General features: G+C 26.6%; 2 protein-coding genes across 2 annotated transcripts; both read right to left on the bottom strand.

The window, feature by feature from the left end:
* Positions 1-2,957: 2,957 nt before the first annotated feature.
* Positions 2,958-6,100, bottom strand: LOC126895872 (uncharacterized). The gene is made up of 4 exons (XM_050668152.1): positions 3,927-6,100; positions 3,747-3,832; positions 3,394-3,693; positions 2,958-3,293 (listed from the first exon to the last, which is right to left on the bottom strand). Exons 1-4 carry the CDS (start codon positions 3,979-3,981, stop codon positions 3,246-3,248), a joined length of 489 nt encoding a protein of 162 aa, XP_050524109.1. The 5' UTR covers positions 3,982-6,100; the 3' UTR covers positions 2,958-3,245.
* Positions 6,101-6,196: 96 nt separating this feature from the next.
* LOC126895871 (probable pyruvate dehydrogenase E1 component subunit alpha, mitochondrial) lies at positions 6,197-14,824 on the bottom strand. Its single transcript, XM_050668151.1, has 6 exons — positions 14,636-14,824; positions 13,488-13,553; positions 13,242-13,415; positions 12,948-13,166; positions 8,410-8,907; positions 6,197-6,552 (listed from the first exon to the last, which is right to left on the bottom strand). The coding sequence occupies exons 1-6, from the start codon at positions 14,675-14,677 to the stop codon at positions 6,364-6,366; spliced, it is 1,188 nt and encodes a 395-aa protein (XP_050524108.1). The 5' UTR covers positions 14,678-14,824; the 3' UTR covers positions 6,197-6,363.
* Between the last annotated feature and the right edge of the window lie 223 nt (positions 14,825-15,047).

Genomic DNA, 15,047 nt, shown 5'->3' with positions numbered 1-15,047 from the left:
TCAACATCTATCTATTGTAAATGAATAATTACTTAACAATTTTGGACATTAACTTTTAAATAGATTGTCAATACTATATTTATTGATTTCAAGTTTCTGATCATTATAATTAATATGACATAAAATCTAGTAGTAGAACACACAAATAGAGTAAATATATTATGAAATTACAAAATAAAATGATTTAATTTTGTAGTTGAAATCTATCATATTAAACTTGATTCGTCAATAAATACTTTGAAAACATTATAAATGAATGATTTTAATTGTCTGTATGGAGAACAAGGGACAAGTTTTTTCAATTTTTGAGGATAATATCTTCAACTAATTGTAATCATTTGACGTATCGTTGAAAAAAGTAGGTCNTTTTTGAGGATAATATCTTCAACTAATTGTAATCATTTGACGTATCGTTGAAAAAAGTAGGTCAAGTTAGAGCAGAGAAAATAAAAAAATATCTTCTCAGCTTTGAATCGAAGCTAAAACCTTAAATATAGTAAAATAATTTTAAGATTCTGATGAAAGTTCCTTGTAGTCTAGTGTATAAAACTTATAACTTTATTATAAGTAACAAACATTTTTTATTAAAAAATATTACGTCAAGCCCTTTAAATTTTTATACGCATAAAAGTAAAGAAATATACAACTACTTTATCATTTTAATAATATCTCCGTAAAAATTACAATATTAAATTATTGAATAGCAATTGCATACTAAATTTAATTACTAAAATTATTATTTATTCATATATAATAATTATAAATCAAATTACTAATCGGGATAAAATTAAGGGAATATGGGTTATTGTTGTTTTTGAAATAATCTATCAATTTCTTAAAATTAAACACTATCTACAGATTTGATTGTTAATTTTTTGTGAAAAAGTTGTCATTTTGAATCCCTCCTTATAGGCATGTAAAAGGTCGAGTTATAAAAAAATATATCAAAAGATAGGTAAATACCTAAGGTATCTATAAAAAAAAATTAATATAATTTGGACAATTTTAAAAAAGGTATGGCAGTTTTAAATAAAAAAAAATGAAAAAATGTCGAAATTTAACGATTTTTAAATTTGTAATTTTTTGGAGGATTTCCCTATATGACATAAAATTTAACTAAGTTATAATAAACAAAAATGTTGTCTCCGCTGGAGATTGTTATCTTGAGATTGAAACTCTCCAGAAGCTAAAGGTAACTCCCTTTCTCTCAAAGACGGCTTTGACAAGTACTCTAAAAAAAATAAATAAATAAAAATAACTGTAATATTTTTCTTGTTTCTCTTTGATTTAAATAGATTATTGCCAAAGTTGATATCGTCGCTTTTTATATAGATGCATGATATCTTTAACTGTCATTTGGTGTATTTTTTATGAATCTGACCTTTTACCTGCTTATAGGGGGGATTCAAAATGACAACTTTTTCACAAAAAATAAACTTTTTCTTCTTAAGTTTTTAAAGTGTTTCGTAATAACTGACACTTTTACATATATCTCAAATTAAAGCTAATGTAATGTATTTTATTATGGAAAAAAAAAAATTTCGGACTTTATTTTGTCTTCACGGGAAAATGGCTATCGAATGCTATTTTTGTGTGAAAATTCTCTATTTTGTTTTTTACATTTTTAACTTTATAATGCTACAATTTATTGAAAAGTGTATGGATCAACACAATTTTTTTATGAGAAATAATATTTAAATCCCTTTATCATTCAACAAACTTTATCTTAATCAGGATATTAATAAGGAACTAGCAGATCATGTAACTTTTGGAATACTCCAACAATTTTTTAAAATTAAACACTTTCTATAGATTAGCATCGAAGCGTTTTTTTTATAGTAATCTTAATCACTGTCAGATATCATTATACTTGATCCAACTATGCCATGTCACTACTGTGCCACGACTTCCCTGTGCTGGGTTTTTTTTTAATATATCTGTAAAAATCATAGTGCATATATAAAACAGCTGTATTAATTACTATTGAAAAATATTTGAAATCACAAAGCATTTTAAAGAACATATTTATGAAACAAAAAGGTACAATAGTCTTGGGGCACAATTAATTAGGTATCAATTTAATCTATTGCAAAATTTTTATATTATTATTTACAATGATTATTTGTCATAATTCATGTATTAACTACTAATCAGTGTTTCAGTAGGTGTTTATGAAATAAAACTATATGAAATGAAAGATCAAGATGAGAACCAACTTGTAACAATATTTTCCAGATTTCCAAGCAAATTATTCTTAAATATTTTGTTTTATAATTTAATAATAATATGTTTTCATACTTAGTTCAGTATAGGATTTTAATGTTTTGTATAAAAACAAATTCTTAAATTTTATGAGATTGAATTTTTTTAAAAGAAAATAGTTTTTTTTTACGAATAACTCATCATGTTATCTTAATATAAAAACAATAATAATAAAAATAAATATAATAATTAACAAAGATATTATAATTCTAATTTGAATTAAATTATGTATATATTATAGGGTGGCCACTATTTACATAAAAATTTCAATGCTTTACATTTTTAGGCTACAGACTTAGTTTTACGAAATATATTATTATATATAATATTGTAGGTATTGTAATTTTCTATAAAGCTCTTCTTATAATAAGCGATTATTCGTATTTACTACTTTAACGAATGTAAAACATTCATCACTAAAAATCAATTTCTTAGTTCAGTCTAAATTATTAAAATTTATGAAATTAAATTCAAGATTACAGTAATCAAAAATTAAATATAAATGAATTGCATCATAGTATTAGAAAGATTATTTAAATTATTACTTTGAATGGGACGTACTTTATGAAGTAGAACAATTATTAAATAATATTTATTTTTAATAAAAACATAACAAGATACTTCATAAAAAATTTATTTAATGATAATATAGTAAAAAATTATAAAAATTTAATAATTACACAGAGTGTGTTTATAATACATAAAATAAAGGAAGTTATTAATTATAGAAATATATAAATAAAAAGTTCAGAACTTGTTAGCATTACACATCAAATGATGAAAAATAATCATATCACCGTAAGTTCAGCTACAAAGTCTTGGTGATTGACAGAAAATTTTAAATAACACGTATAAAGTAATTTTAATAATTTGTTGAGATAATAATTTAAAATTGAAGGTTTTGAAGGCACAAATTAGAAAAAATATAAAAACCACCACAATAGAATGAGCCGCTGTTTTTGAATGATCGGCTGAAACTTCATTCAACAGTTTCCATCATCCGTCAAAATTTTTAAAAGTATCTTTTCGAGCTAAAAATAATTTTTTTATTTTAAAAATTATGCACATTTTACAACTTAAATAATTGATATAAATTAAAATATTGTAAGTCAAATACTGAAAAATAGTTACATTCATTGCCACTGAACAAATTTGAATCCACTTAATTTGAATGTCTGTGGCCCATTTATGAACCATAATTATTGAATCTATATAATCCAACTTTTTAATAACTTTTTTAGACGTTTTAACAATCCAATCCTTTTCATGCTGTTTAGTTTTGATTTTCTGCATGAAATGGCGCAAACATATTAGTCTGGCCCGTGCGGTAGTTTTATCAACTCGGATCAATTCTGATCCGAGAGACGAAATAATTTGATCCATCATATTTAACCATTTCATCATAGGATAAATAGATTTGTGCAACTCGAGCTGAAAAAATTAATTCAATCAATCGTTGGATAATATATAATTTTGAAACTTACCTTTTGCTGAAACGTCAGTGGCTTTATCCAATTAACAATGGTGTGTTTCCAGCTTTTGGAAGCCTTCATTGCAGGCATAGCAGTATCTAAAATTATAATATACGATAAAATTGTTACATTATTAGCAATTTAAAACAAATAGTATTCGTTTAACTATTGCATAAAAAATTATCTACTTACTTTCAAGACACTTGAGGAAACTTTGCGTTTCATACATAGGAGTTGAAATATTCATAGTGTCTTGTTCTAATACTTGATGATCCGCTTGAAAAGTTTTTAAAGAGAATTTTTATAAAATGGAGCAAGACGTTGAAAAATAATTTCACACTTGATTACACCCTAACGATTCCAGAACTAACTGATGACAAAATTATTTTTGTGTTTATAAATTCACATAATTAGACAAACACGTTTACATGGAAAAAGATAAACAAAATTTTCTATGTTAAAAAATCAACCAGCACATTATTCCCAAGTTATTTTAAAATAATATAAATAGCTCTTTTGAAGTGTATTAAAATGAATTGAACTTTTACACGTAAAAACAAACTTAATATTAATCAGTAGCATAGCTACAATCTTTACGAGAGAGTAGAGAATTAAAGAGATTAGTTTTATTATTTCATAATAAACTTTTTTCTTAGTTCAAATAGTTCCAAGTATAATATTTAGTAAATAATTCAGTAGTCACTGTAATTTTGAGGGAAGCTGCAGCTTTTCACCCCTTCCCTGACTATGTCACTGTAACAATATTAAATCTTTAATTTTAATTTGTACAATAATTTGATTTAGTTACTAACTGATTTTGATCATATTTTAATTTTAAAAAATACTGCAATAATATTTCCATTATTAATGATGAAAATTAGTTTATAGATTCCAGATGGTATGCTAATATGAAAAAAAAAAAAATTATAGTTACAATTTGTTTCATTTTTAGTAGAAAAAACAATTGTGGTTCCTTTATATAATGATTACGTTTCCAAATTTTGTTACAATACGTTAATTTTGAGAAAAGTGTGAATTTACTGAAGTAATTACTTTCTCATAAAAATTCCAGGCTTATGCGATCAATTAATTGAAACACAAGGGAAGGTGAGACCCTTTAGTTTTACATAAAACAATATATATGTGCAGTTATCTTTAATCGAATTTTGAAGTAAAGTTCAACGGATGAAAATTGTTTATAGAATTAATTAATGAAGTATTTTTAGAAAAAAATGGTTAATATTTGAAAAAATATGCATATATTTATAAAATAAGTTGTAAAAAATATTTTGTAATTTTCAGTTGTGCCTCTGTTTTGCCCAGTTGACTGTGATTGATTAGCGGCCATCCGACCTGAAGAGTGCTAGCTCTAATACATAACGGTTGTATTACACGGGTAACTGATTTTGGCTAATTTTATTTGAAATAAATTTAAATACTTTGCTTGCTTTAATTATTAAGCCGGTCGGTATTTTATTTATTGTTGATTACAATGTAATATGTACTGCATCGGCCGATAAGATCCAAATGTTTTTGATTTTTTTGTATGTGTATATTTATTTATATTCAGTTATGGGATTATTTATAGAATTGTGTGTAATGGAGTTCATTTTATTATATAAACAGCAATTTTAGTTTATATGTATATCTTTAATGATGAATGTATAACATCAATGACATGTTTATTTATTAAATAATATAATGGATAGTCATGCGACAATGAAATATTTAAATCTTTTTTTTTTTTTTATGTTCCCATTATGGTAGTGACTGTATTGATTAATGTGATTTGTAAATTTTAGATTGTGCACGGTCTTTGGTAAAGCTACAAAATTTTCACTTCTGTTGTTGTACTCATGACGTATTGATAGTTCTGTGCTGCTGGTTTTTTTTTAGCCAATGCTTGCTCTCCCTTACTGTTCGTTGCCGTTCCTCCAAAATGGTACCGTAAGCTTTTCGTTAGTTGTTATCTTGGATTTTATTTTCATTTATATTGTTTACTTTTCAGATCGCGTGTTAAACCTCGATTCCATAAGAAATTGCCATTCGACAACGGAGGATCATCACGATTACTACGTGCAGTCCGCTCTCGGAGATCGTCGAAAACGTTTATTTCTTATTTAATTTACAACTTAATTCCTTTACCAATATTATTGTATCGTTTAATATTAGAACTGAATATCTCCAAATGCATTGTAGAAGTATCCAAAATATTAAAGGACTAAGACCTTAAATTAGCTCTAGTAAGGTGGACTAAATTACCAGATAATATCAATGTAACTAAGTTTCTAACTACAAGAGATCTAAACTTACAATTGTGTCAAAATGTAAGCGTAACATTTAACAATAAAAATATGGTATTATTGCTGGAAAATAAATTTTATTTCTAAAATAAAACTTTAATGTAAAAATACATATTAATAATATTAGTCAACTATTGAAAAAAAAAACACAAAAAATCATTCATTTTAACAATAAAATTTCTATATTTCACATAATAGGAATGCAAAAGTTTAACAGTAAACACACAAAATTTTCTTAGAACAAAATATTTCAATTTGAAATTAAAGATGAATGAGAAAGCTTAAAATTAAAAAAGCTAAGATTCAATATTATTATTTTTATAATTTCAATTTAAATTAACAGCTTTTCCTACAGTTATATGTTCTAAAGGTTTGAATGGAGTCACCCCTCTAATTGTTTTCTCTAGTGGTGCTGAGTATACATCACCTGCTAACTCAGCTAATGGTATTTCAGTATCTGATTTGGCTTTCTTCACTGCATCATCAATTTCAGCTTTAACTTCATTATCAATAGTCTAAAAAACCATATAATTAAAAACAAAATAAACTTATTAGAAACTAATATTAGGATTTTTAGTAAATTTTTTGATATAATTATCATTTGGTATAGAAGAGTAACACTAACTAACTTGGATTGTCTTAAATTTAAAATTTACACAAAGTGATCAATTAAGGATATTTTAAATTTTTGTAAAGGAAAATATTTTCATTCAATATACTCTAAAATGGTATAAAGTAAAATAATTTTTTTTAACCCTTATAAAAGATAAAAAACTTTAATTTTTTTCCCAATGAAACCCACATTTTTTGTTAAATAATGTGATAAAAAAAAAACTTCAATACAATTTTGTTCTTATAATTATTATTATACTTTTTAAAATCGTTTAAAGATTTAGATTTTAAATATGAATTCATCATTAATTTGAAATTCATAATAGAGGAGGTAGCAATAATTTGTCATAAATCAATAAGCCATAAATTATTATTATATAACAAAAAGTATCAATAAAACTTGTTTATATGACAAAATGAATAAATAACATCCACTGTATGCTAATTAAAAACAATTTTGTTATTATAATCTTTTTATCTGATTTACCAATTGTTTTAACCCTTAAACAGTCGCATGGAGGTCTAGCATACCCCCACATAAATAAAAACGGATGTATTATATTGCATAAAAAGTGTACATAGATATAAATTTAGAAGATGGTTTTTATAGTAATATTGAATCGATTTTCATAAATAAATACCTTCGAAAAAAATGTATGACTTAAAATATTCATCAAAATTGAAATGGGTCGTATTGACCCCCACGCGACTTGTAACGTTATAATTTTTTTTTGAACTTTTATTTTTTTCAAAATATCGTTTTATCATAAATACAATCGATATAATATTGTGGAATTGGAATTACGTGAATCTGCCACCGACTGTGCAATTAAATTTTAAAAATAAATTATCTATTTAGAATTTCCACTACTCGATGATACGGAACAAATAAGAACAAAACATGTAATAAATACATCGCGTCGCAATGTGGACACATTTATTATCGGTAATCGATGTGTTCCTACGAACGAATAAGTGTATATACTCTTATCATATTAATAAAATGTATTGTAATATTAATAATAAAGAAATTCAATTCAGAAAAATGATTATATAAATGTAAATACACATAAAACTTATAAATATAAGCCGTGTTTGAGCTCAAAGAAATACAAGAAAAATTAATTAAAATACTTTTTGTAATAGTTAAAGCTTTTGTTTACCGTCTTAAAAATAAGATTTTGCAGTTAAAATAATTTTTTTACAAACCAAAATTTTTTAATAAAATTTTGAAAATTATGTTTTTTTTTTTTTTTTTTTTGTAAAATAATTTTTAGTAATGCACATAATTTTGTAATTTATTTTTTAATTTTTATTTTTGAATTTTCATCCATATTTATATATCATATGGTAACAAATAATGTCTTTGAATTAAAAAAAATGAACTTTTTTATACATATTTTATACTTTTTAAAAAATGGGGTCTGATAGACCCCCCCGCGACTTTGAACGTTAAAAATAGGCACGCGTCTGCTAAAGGGTTAAAATTGTTTAAACATTTTTATTTAAAATAAAATGTACGAAAGTTTAAAATTTTTAATAGTTTACAAGAATATTTATGTCTTATCTTTAATTGATAACTCTGTATATAGATTCTGCATAAGAAAATATATATTAACATATTTAAGGTTTTCTAATTAATATTTCAGACTTTTTAAAATTGAAACATTTATCAATTACTGATATAGGTAGATCTCCATATAATTCAAATTAATGATACTGAAAAATTTAACTTCTTTATAATAATAATATAGTTTTACCTTTAATTGGTCAGCTGTAACTAAATTAGAATCAAGAATTTTTGTTTTGAAAGACGTGATTGGATCTCTTGTTTGTCGAACTTCTTGTATTTCATCTCTAGTTCTATAAGATGTTCCTGGGTCAGACATCGAGTGTCCTGAGTAACGATAAGTTGCTGTTTCTAGTATTAATGGTCCTTTGCCACTAGTACAATAGTCAATAGCAAACCGTGAAGCTTCTCTTACAGCTAACACGTCCATACCATCTACCCAGATACCAGGAACATAGTCACCACGGGAGTAATATTCAGTACTAGCTGATGAACGATCTGCACTAGTTCCCATTCCATAACCATTATTTTCACACACAAAGACACAAGGAAGATTCCATAATTTAGCCATGTTGTAAGCTTCAAATACTTGTCCTTGGTTAGAAGCTCCATCTCCATACAAAGCAAAGCAAACACCTCCTGTGCCCAAATATTTTGCAGCAAACGCTATACCGGCACCTAAAGGTACCTAAACAAAATCATAATTAAAATTTGTTAAAAAAAAGTTAACCACATTTGTATATTTTAAAAAGAATATTATAATCGAACATATTTTATAAATTCTTACTATATAAGACTAGTAACCTCACCATTTGGAAATCCTTTTAAATAAACGTTATGAATCCATCGACCTCAAATAAAGATTTTTAAATGTTATATTCTGCATTGTAGAAGATTAGTTCATTACTAAAAAGAGGATAGTATATTCCTTTCACTATACCACTAAGTTAATTTTTTTTCCGAAGAAAAATACCAGCCCACAACTAAGTTTAAGATCACAAACTGTGTCCTTCAAGCAATGAATAATTACTGACTTAGCCCCAGATTTGGTTTCTATGAGTAGTCATTTAAAATAAAATATCATGATTAATTCATTTTTTACTCAAACACCCAATTTTTGTTCACTTTTACAGGCTACTGCGGCCTCTTCAAGGAGGAAATTTCTTAACCGTGGATCCTCCATGATGTGTGGTTAGTTACCAATGAGAGAGAGAGAGAGAGAGAGAGATGACGACTCTGATTATTGCTCAGAAAACGGAGTTTTCCATGACCAAGACTCAAACCAGAGAAAGTTCGTATCAAGTACTGCTGCGTTACTAAGTCAGCCACACCATTCCTCTTATTCTATACGCACATAATAAATTCAGCCCCAGATTAAGAGGGGTCAAGGAATAGGAGAACGTCATGAGGTTCGTGAGCTTAAGGGTTATCTCGACTTTAACTAACCTAGACATGATTTGTGACTGTATGTCTGGTTTCTTTTTATCATCATTTTTTCTTATGGTAGCATTATTTTCCATAAAGGGACCGCTTTTCTTAAAGGTCTTAATCCGACACCGAATAAAATTTGGGGGCTCATGGTTTGAACGACGGGACGATAGCACCCCCTACTAAAATTAATCAAAAGAAGAAAATTAATTGTATATTCTTAATTCTACATTTTTTAAAAATATTTTTTTATGAAAAGTGAATATTTTTAAATAGTAAAATAGTTTTGATTTGTCGTGTGCAAACATTTAAGTTGTTTCCTTCAGTATGCGTGGGTACGCACGCACACGCGGCAGTGTTGGGACGACCGACAGCGTCGTCGGAGCAATATTCTGAAACGTATATTTTTAGAGGGGCCGCAATCGTGTGCGTGCGGGTACAGTTCAGCTGTGATATTATACACGGATTTGGATGACCGGCAACGTCGTCCGAGCAATACTCTGAAACATAAATTATAAACGAGGCACCCAATCGTGTGCGTGCGAGTAAGGTTCAGCTGTGATCTTGTATACGAGTTTTGGATGACCGGCAACGTCGTCCGAGCAATTTTTTCAAACGTAAAATAAAAGCGAAGCGATACAATCGTGTGCGTGCGGGTACAGTTCAGTTGTGACATTATGTACGCGTTTCGAACGACCGGGAGCGTCGTCCATACGGTAAAACATTAACATGTTACTATATTCGGTAATAAATTTTTTTAATGAACTGCGTGTACGCTCGTCGCTTCAATTGTTACAATAGTATAATCGCTATTATTATTATTTTAATTTCTTTCTTCTACTGCTACCCGCTGTAGAAAATATATTGTTTATAATTTTAATTAGTTCAACATGTCGAATTGTGTTGATAATTTAATAAATATTAAATTTTCTTCGTTATCGTTTGAAGAAAAATTAAGCATAAAAAATAACGGCAGGCCTTTACCGATTTTAAAAGATTTAAAAATTAGTTATAAAAAAGGAAAAAATGAATATTTTCGTAATTTTAACCCAGCATTATATTACAAAAATGAATGGTTATGCGGATGTGAAATAAAACAAGCTCTTTTCTGTTTTCCTTGTTTACTTTTTGGTGGCGAAACAGCTTGGACTAAAATAGGAGTCACCGATTTGCAACATCTAAATGCAAAAATTGTTAAGCATGAAAACTCATTCAAACATATTCACAATGCTACAAACTTGAATTTGCTAGGCAAAGTTAATAAAAGACATCAAATTGATATTGGTTATAAAACAAGTATCCAACGTCATAACGAATTAGTAGATAAAAATCGCTATGTTCTAGGTAAGATTCTAAATTGTATTAAATGTTGTGGTAAATACGAAATACCATTAAGAGGTCATGATGAAAAAATATCTTCAAAAAATCAGGGTATTTTTCGTGGAATTCTTGACCTGTGTACTGATTTAGATTCTAGTTTACGTGATCATTTTGAAAAATCAACTGTTTTTAAAGGAACTTCCAAAACAATTCAAAATGATTTGTTGGACTCTATTCTAGCAGTATGTCGAAATAAAATAGTAAATGAAATTCAACAGTCAGAATTTATTTCCATAATTGTTGATGAAACCACAGATATTTCAAATATATTTCAGTTGGTTCTCATACTAAGATATGAAGTACAAGGTCAACCTGTTGAGCGTTTTTGGGGTTTTGAAAATCCAAATGGTCATAATGCTGAAGCATTATCACAAACTATTTTAGGTTTAATTGATCCTCTATTAGAAAAATCACCTAATAAATTGATTGCTCAGTCATATGATGGTACAATTGTTATGAATGGCCAAAAAGCTGGTGTTAATGTGAAGATAAAAGAAAAGTACCCATTCGCCTTTTTTATCCACTGCTATGCTCACCAATTGAATCTTATAATGATACAATCAATTTCAAAAAATAAGCAAGTTCGTATATTTTTTTCAAATTTATCTGAAATACCACTGTTTTTTACTCATTCACCACAGAGGGTATCAGTGTTAGATGAAGTAGCTGGTGTTCATTTGTCAAGAGTAGTACAGACTCAATGGAATTTTAATATAAGAACTGTTAATACTATTTTTGAACACAGAGAAGACTTAATAATTTGTATGGATAAAATAATTGAAACATCTTTACAAGCCAAAACAATTAGTCAAGCCACTGGTATTAAAAGGCTTCTAGAAGATAATGATTTTATATTTTGGTTAAATATTTTTCATAAAATTATGCCACATGTTGATTGTTTATATAGTTCTGTTCAAGCTAGAAAAACAGATTCCGTTCAAGTAAACAACTCAGTAAACTCATTTGTAAATGAAATAATTAAAATTCGTGATAATATGTCATCAATTTGTTCAAGAGTTTTGAACCAATCAGTACATTCAAATAAAAGAAAAACTAGGGAAGACCCAAATATTTCAAAAAAAATTATTGCTCTAGAAGTGTGTGATATTTTAATTACTCAAGCAAAAAGTCGTTTAAGTTTTAATGAACATCTAACTACAGCATTGCTTTTTCAAAACGAATATTACCCAAAATTTAACAACAAATTCCCAATTGATTATTTACAAAAAACTATTATTAGCTATCCTTTCTTTACAAAAGAACGTTTAAGAACTGAACTTGAGGTTATTTATAGTCGTGATGATTTTCGCTTATTAAAAGGAGTTATTCCTACAATTAACTATATAATATCAAATAATATGAACGATTTATTTAAAGAAGTACTTAAATTACTTAAATTATTAGTCGTAATTCCAGTGACTTCATCGGAAGCTGAACGCGGATTTTCAACATTAAAAAGGATAAAAACTTGTTTGCAAACTACCATGGAAGAAGACAGACTAAACGCTTTATCTATTCTTAGTATTGAAAGTGAAATGATTGCAGATGATATAGAATTCAATAAAAATGTCATCGAACATTTTTCATCATTAAAAAACAGGCAGATGGATTTTATTCATAAAATAACTCCATAAATTAGTTATTTTTTAATTATATAATCACTAATACATATGCTATAATATACTATAATATTTTTATGAATAAAGTATTAAGCTTTAAAATAATAATGTGTATTGTGTTTAATTAATTTAAATTTTAAATTTGATCAGTTTTGCTGGTGGTGGTGGTATGACTTTAAAATATAATACCGCTAGTGATAGGTATTAAGTCATACCACCACCACCAGCACCCACGAATCGCCAATGACTACCCTTGTTTTAAACTTAATTTTTTTTTTCATTAAATTATATTTTTATTTACCTGAGCACCTACAATACCATTGCCACCATAAAAATTCTTTGCGTACATATGCATTGAACCTCCTTTTCCACGTGCATTACCACCTTTTCGTCCAGTCAACTCAGCTAAAACACCAAATGGATTAACGCCCATTAAATAAGTCCAACCATGAGCTCTATATGCTGTAATTATGGAATCTTGTTCTCGAAACATAGCTTTCATTCCAACTGCACAGGCTTCCTAAAAAAAAAAAAATACATAAGTTTTTATAAAATATATTAGTAGAGCTAATAAATAAAATAATTATTAATTTACCTGTCCAGAGTATAAATGACAAAAACCTCTAACAATTTTTTCTTTATATAAATTACCAGCAGCAGTTTCAATACGACGAATAGTTTGCATTTGTTTATAGTACTTTAAAGCATCCTCTGCACTTATGGTAGCAGTAGTACTAGGTCCACTTTCTAATTTATGTAGTTTAAATGGCTAAAATATTCATTATAATATAATATATTGAAATATCAACTCAACATAAATATTTTTATAAAAAATATTTACCTTAGTTTCAAATGAAACTTCAGAAGCACTTGAGAATAAACGGCTTTCTAGTTGAGAAACAATTTTCTAAAAATTATAATCATGATAAAAGAATTAATATAAAAATAAAAATTAACATTAAAAAATAAGAGTTCTCTAGGCGAAAGGATTGTAAAAATTATACTTTACATTGACTAAAAAAATTAAAGTAATTTTAATTACCTTATTAAATGTAGAATATTTAAAAAAAAATTCATGATATCAATAGAATTAATAGATGAAGATATAATTTTTTTAAATTATATCTAAGTTGCTAAATAAGATGTTTTATTCACAGCCGACCTCAAGTAATTGTTATAAAAGCGAGGGAGAAATTTGTTGCTTATATTGCAACAGTATATATCTCAAAATTTAATTAAATAAAATTTTTATTAATAATGATTGAAGAAGTTTTTCTGGACATTATTTTTTTACATATTTATAGTGAGATTCATAGTTTTATTGATAGTTATGAAAATAAAAACACCTATTGTATTAAAACGTATATAATTCAAATTTGTATTTTGATTATCTTGAAAACTTAGAACAACTGGGGTAGCACTATTGCAGTCTAAATAATTATATATAAAATGCTTTAGTATGATTTTTAATCATGCAATATATAGAATGTTTAATAAGGAACCAGGTAAACTATTATGAATAGGGGTTCAATGTTGTTATATAAATATACTATAAATTTGTTACAGGTGAATATGAATTTATTATTAAATTTTTTAGAATGATTATATAACTTTTTAATGTAATTTTAAGGGTATTTAGTAGTGTAAAAGTGCAAGTATTGTACTTGATATCTCATCAAGTATAGTTTTTAAAATTCTATATTTTGTAACAAATGTATACCAAGAGATCAGCATTTTTTCACAAATTTAAAATACAGATTATACTAAAAGGCATTTTTATAAATTAAACCTGTTTCTCAGTAAAATTAATTTTACAGTAACTATAATTAATTTCCTTTTAGCTATAATCAAACTAAAATAAACAGTATAATAATTCATACTGTAAATTTAACTTTCAAATGAAAAAAAATATTTTATAGAACTATATTTTAATATTATATATGTATGACCTTCTGAGGGTTAAGATTATATATTATTGTTTAAATATACCTTCATATTTGATTTTTTCAGAATTGACGTTCCCTTCATCATTTAGATGTTTTAAAACCTATGCGGTAGATGCAATATTAAATAATCAAAAAAATTAATATTCGTATATACAATAAAAATGTAAATGCTAAATTTAAAGCAGATACTTGTGGCTAATCACACGCCGAAAATCTTAGTCTTGTTTATCAAAATCATTAGAGATCACCTATCAAGGGCACGCAGATTATTTAATTAGAATATAGATGGAGTTGAGTACTAAAATGTTACCCAAATTGATAATAAATTCAGTAACAACACAGATAGATAACATAGAGTAACATTATGATAAATAATGATATCTGTGGTAACAAATCACTGTCTTTTGTTCTTTAAAAATTTCTCGTTCTAGGTTAATAATACTGGATAATAATTT

The sequence above is a fragment of the Daktulosphaira vitifoliae genome, unplaced genomic scaffold, assembly GCF_025091365.1.
Source record: "Daktulosphaira vitifoliae isolate Bord-2020 unplaced genomic scaffold, ASM2509136v1 Scaffold_1, whole genome shotgun sequence".
In the NCBI taxonomy this organism is placed as follows: Eukaryota; Metazoa; Arthropoda; class Insecta; order Hemiptera; family Phylloxeridae; genus Daktulosphaira; species Daktulosphaira vitifoliae.
This window is presented reverse-complemented; position numbering and strand designations above follow the sequence as displayed.

Excerpts from the sequence above, each read along its gene's own strand:
- LOC126895872 (XM_050668152.1), bottom strand. The coding sequence starts at position 3,981 with ATGAATATTTCAACTCCTATGTATGAAACGCAAAGTTTCCTCAAGTGT. Across the intron at positions 3,694-3,746 it reads CACTGACGTTTCAGCAAAAG|CTCGAGTTGCACAAATCTAT; the intron begins GTAAGTTTCAAA and ends TAATTTTTTCAG. Across the intron at positions 3,294-3,393 it reads TTTGTTCAGTGGCAATGAAT|CTCGAAAAGATACTTTTAAA; the intron begins GTAACTATTTTT and ends AATTATTTTTAG.
- LOC126895871 (XM_050668151.1), bottom strand. The coding sequence starts at position 14,677 with ATGATGAAGGGAACGTCAATTCTGAAAAAATCAAATATGAAG. Across the intron at positions 13,554-14,635 it reads TGAAAAAATCAAATATGAAG|AAAATTGTTTCTCAACTAGA; the intron begins GTATATTTAAAC and ends TATAATTTTTAG. Across the intron at positions 13,167-13,241 it reads GTCATTTATACTCTGGACAG|GAAGCCTGTGCAGTTGGAAT; the intron begins GTAAATTAATAA and ends TTTTTTTTTTAG.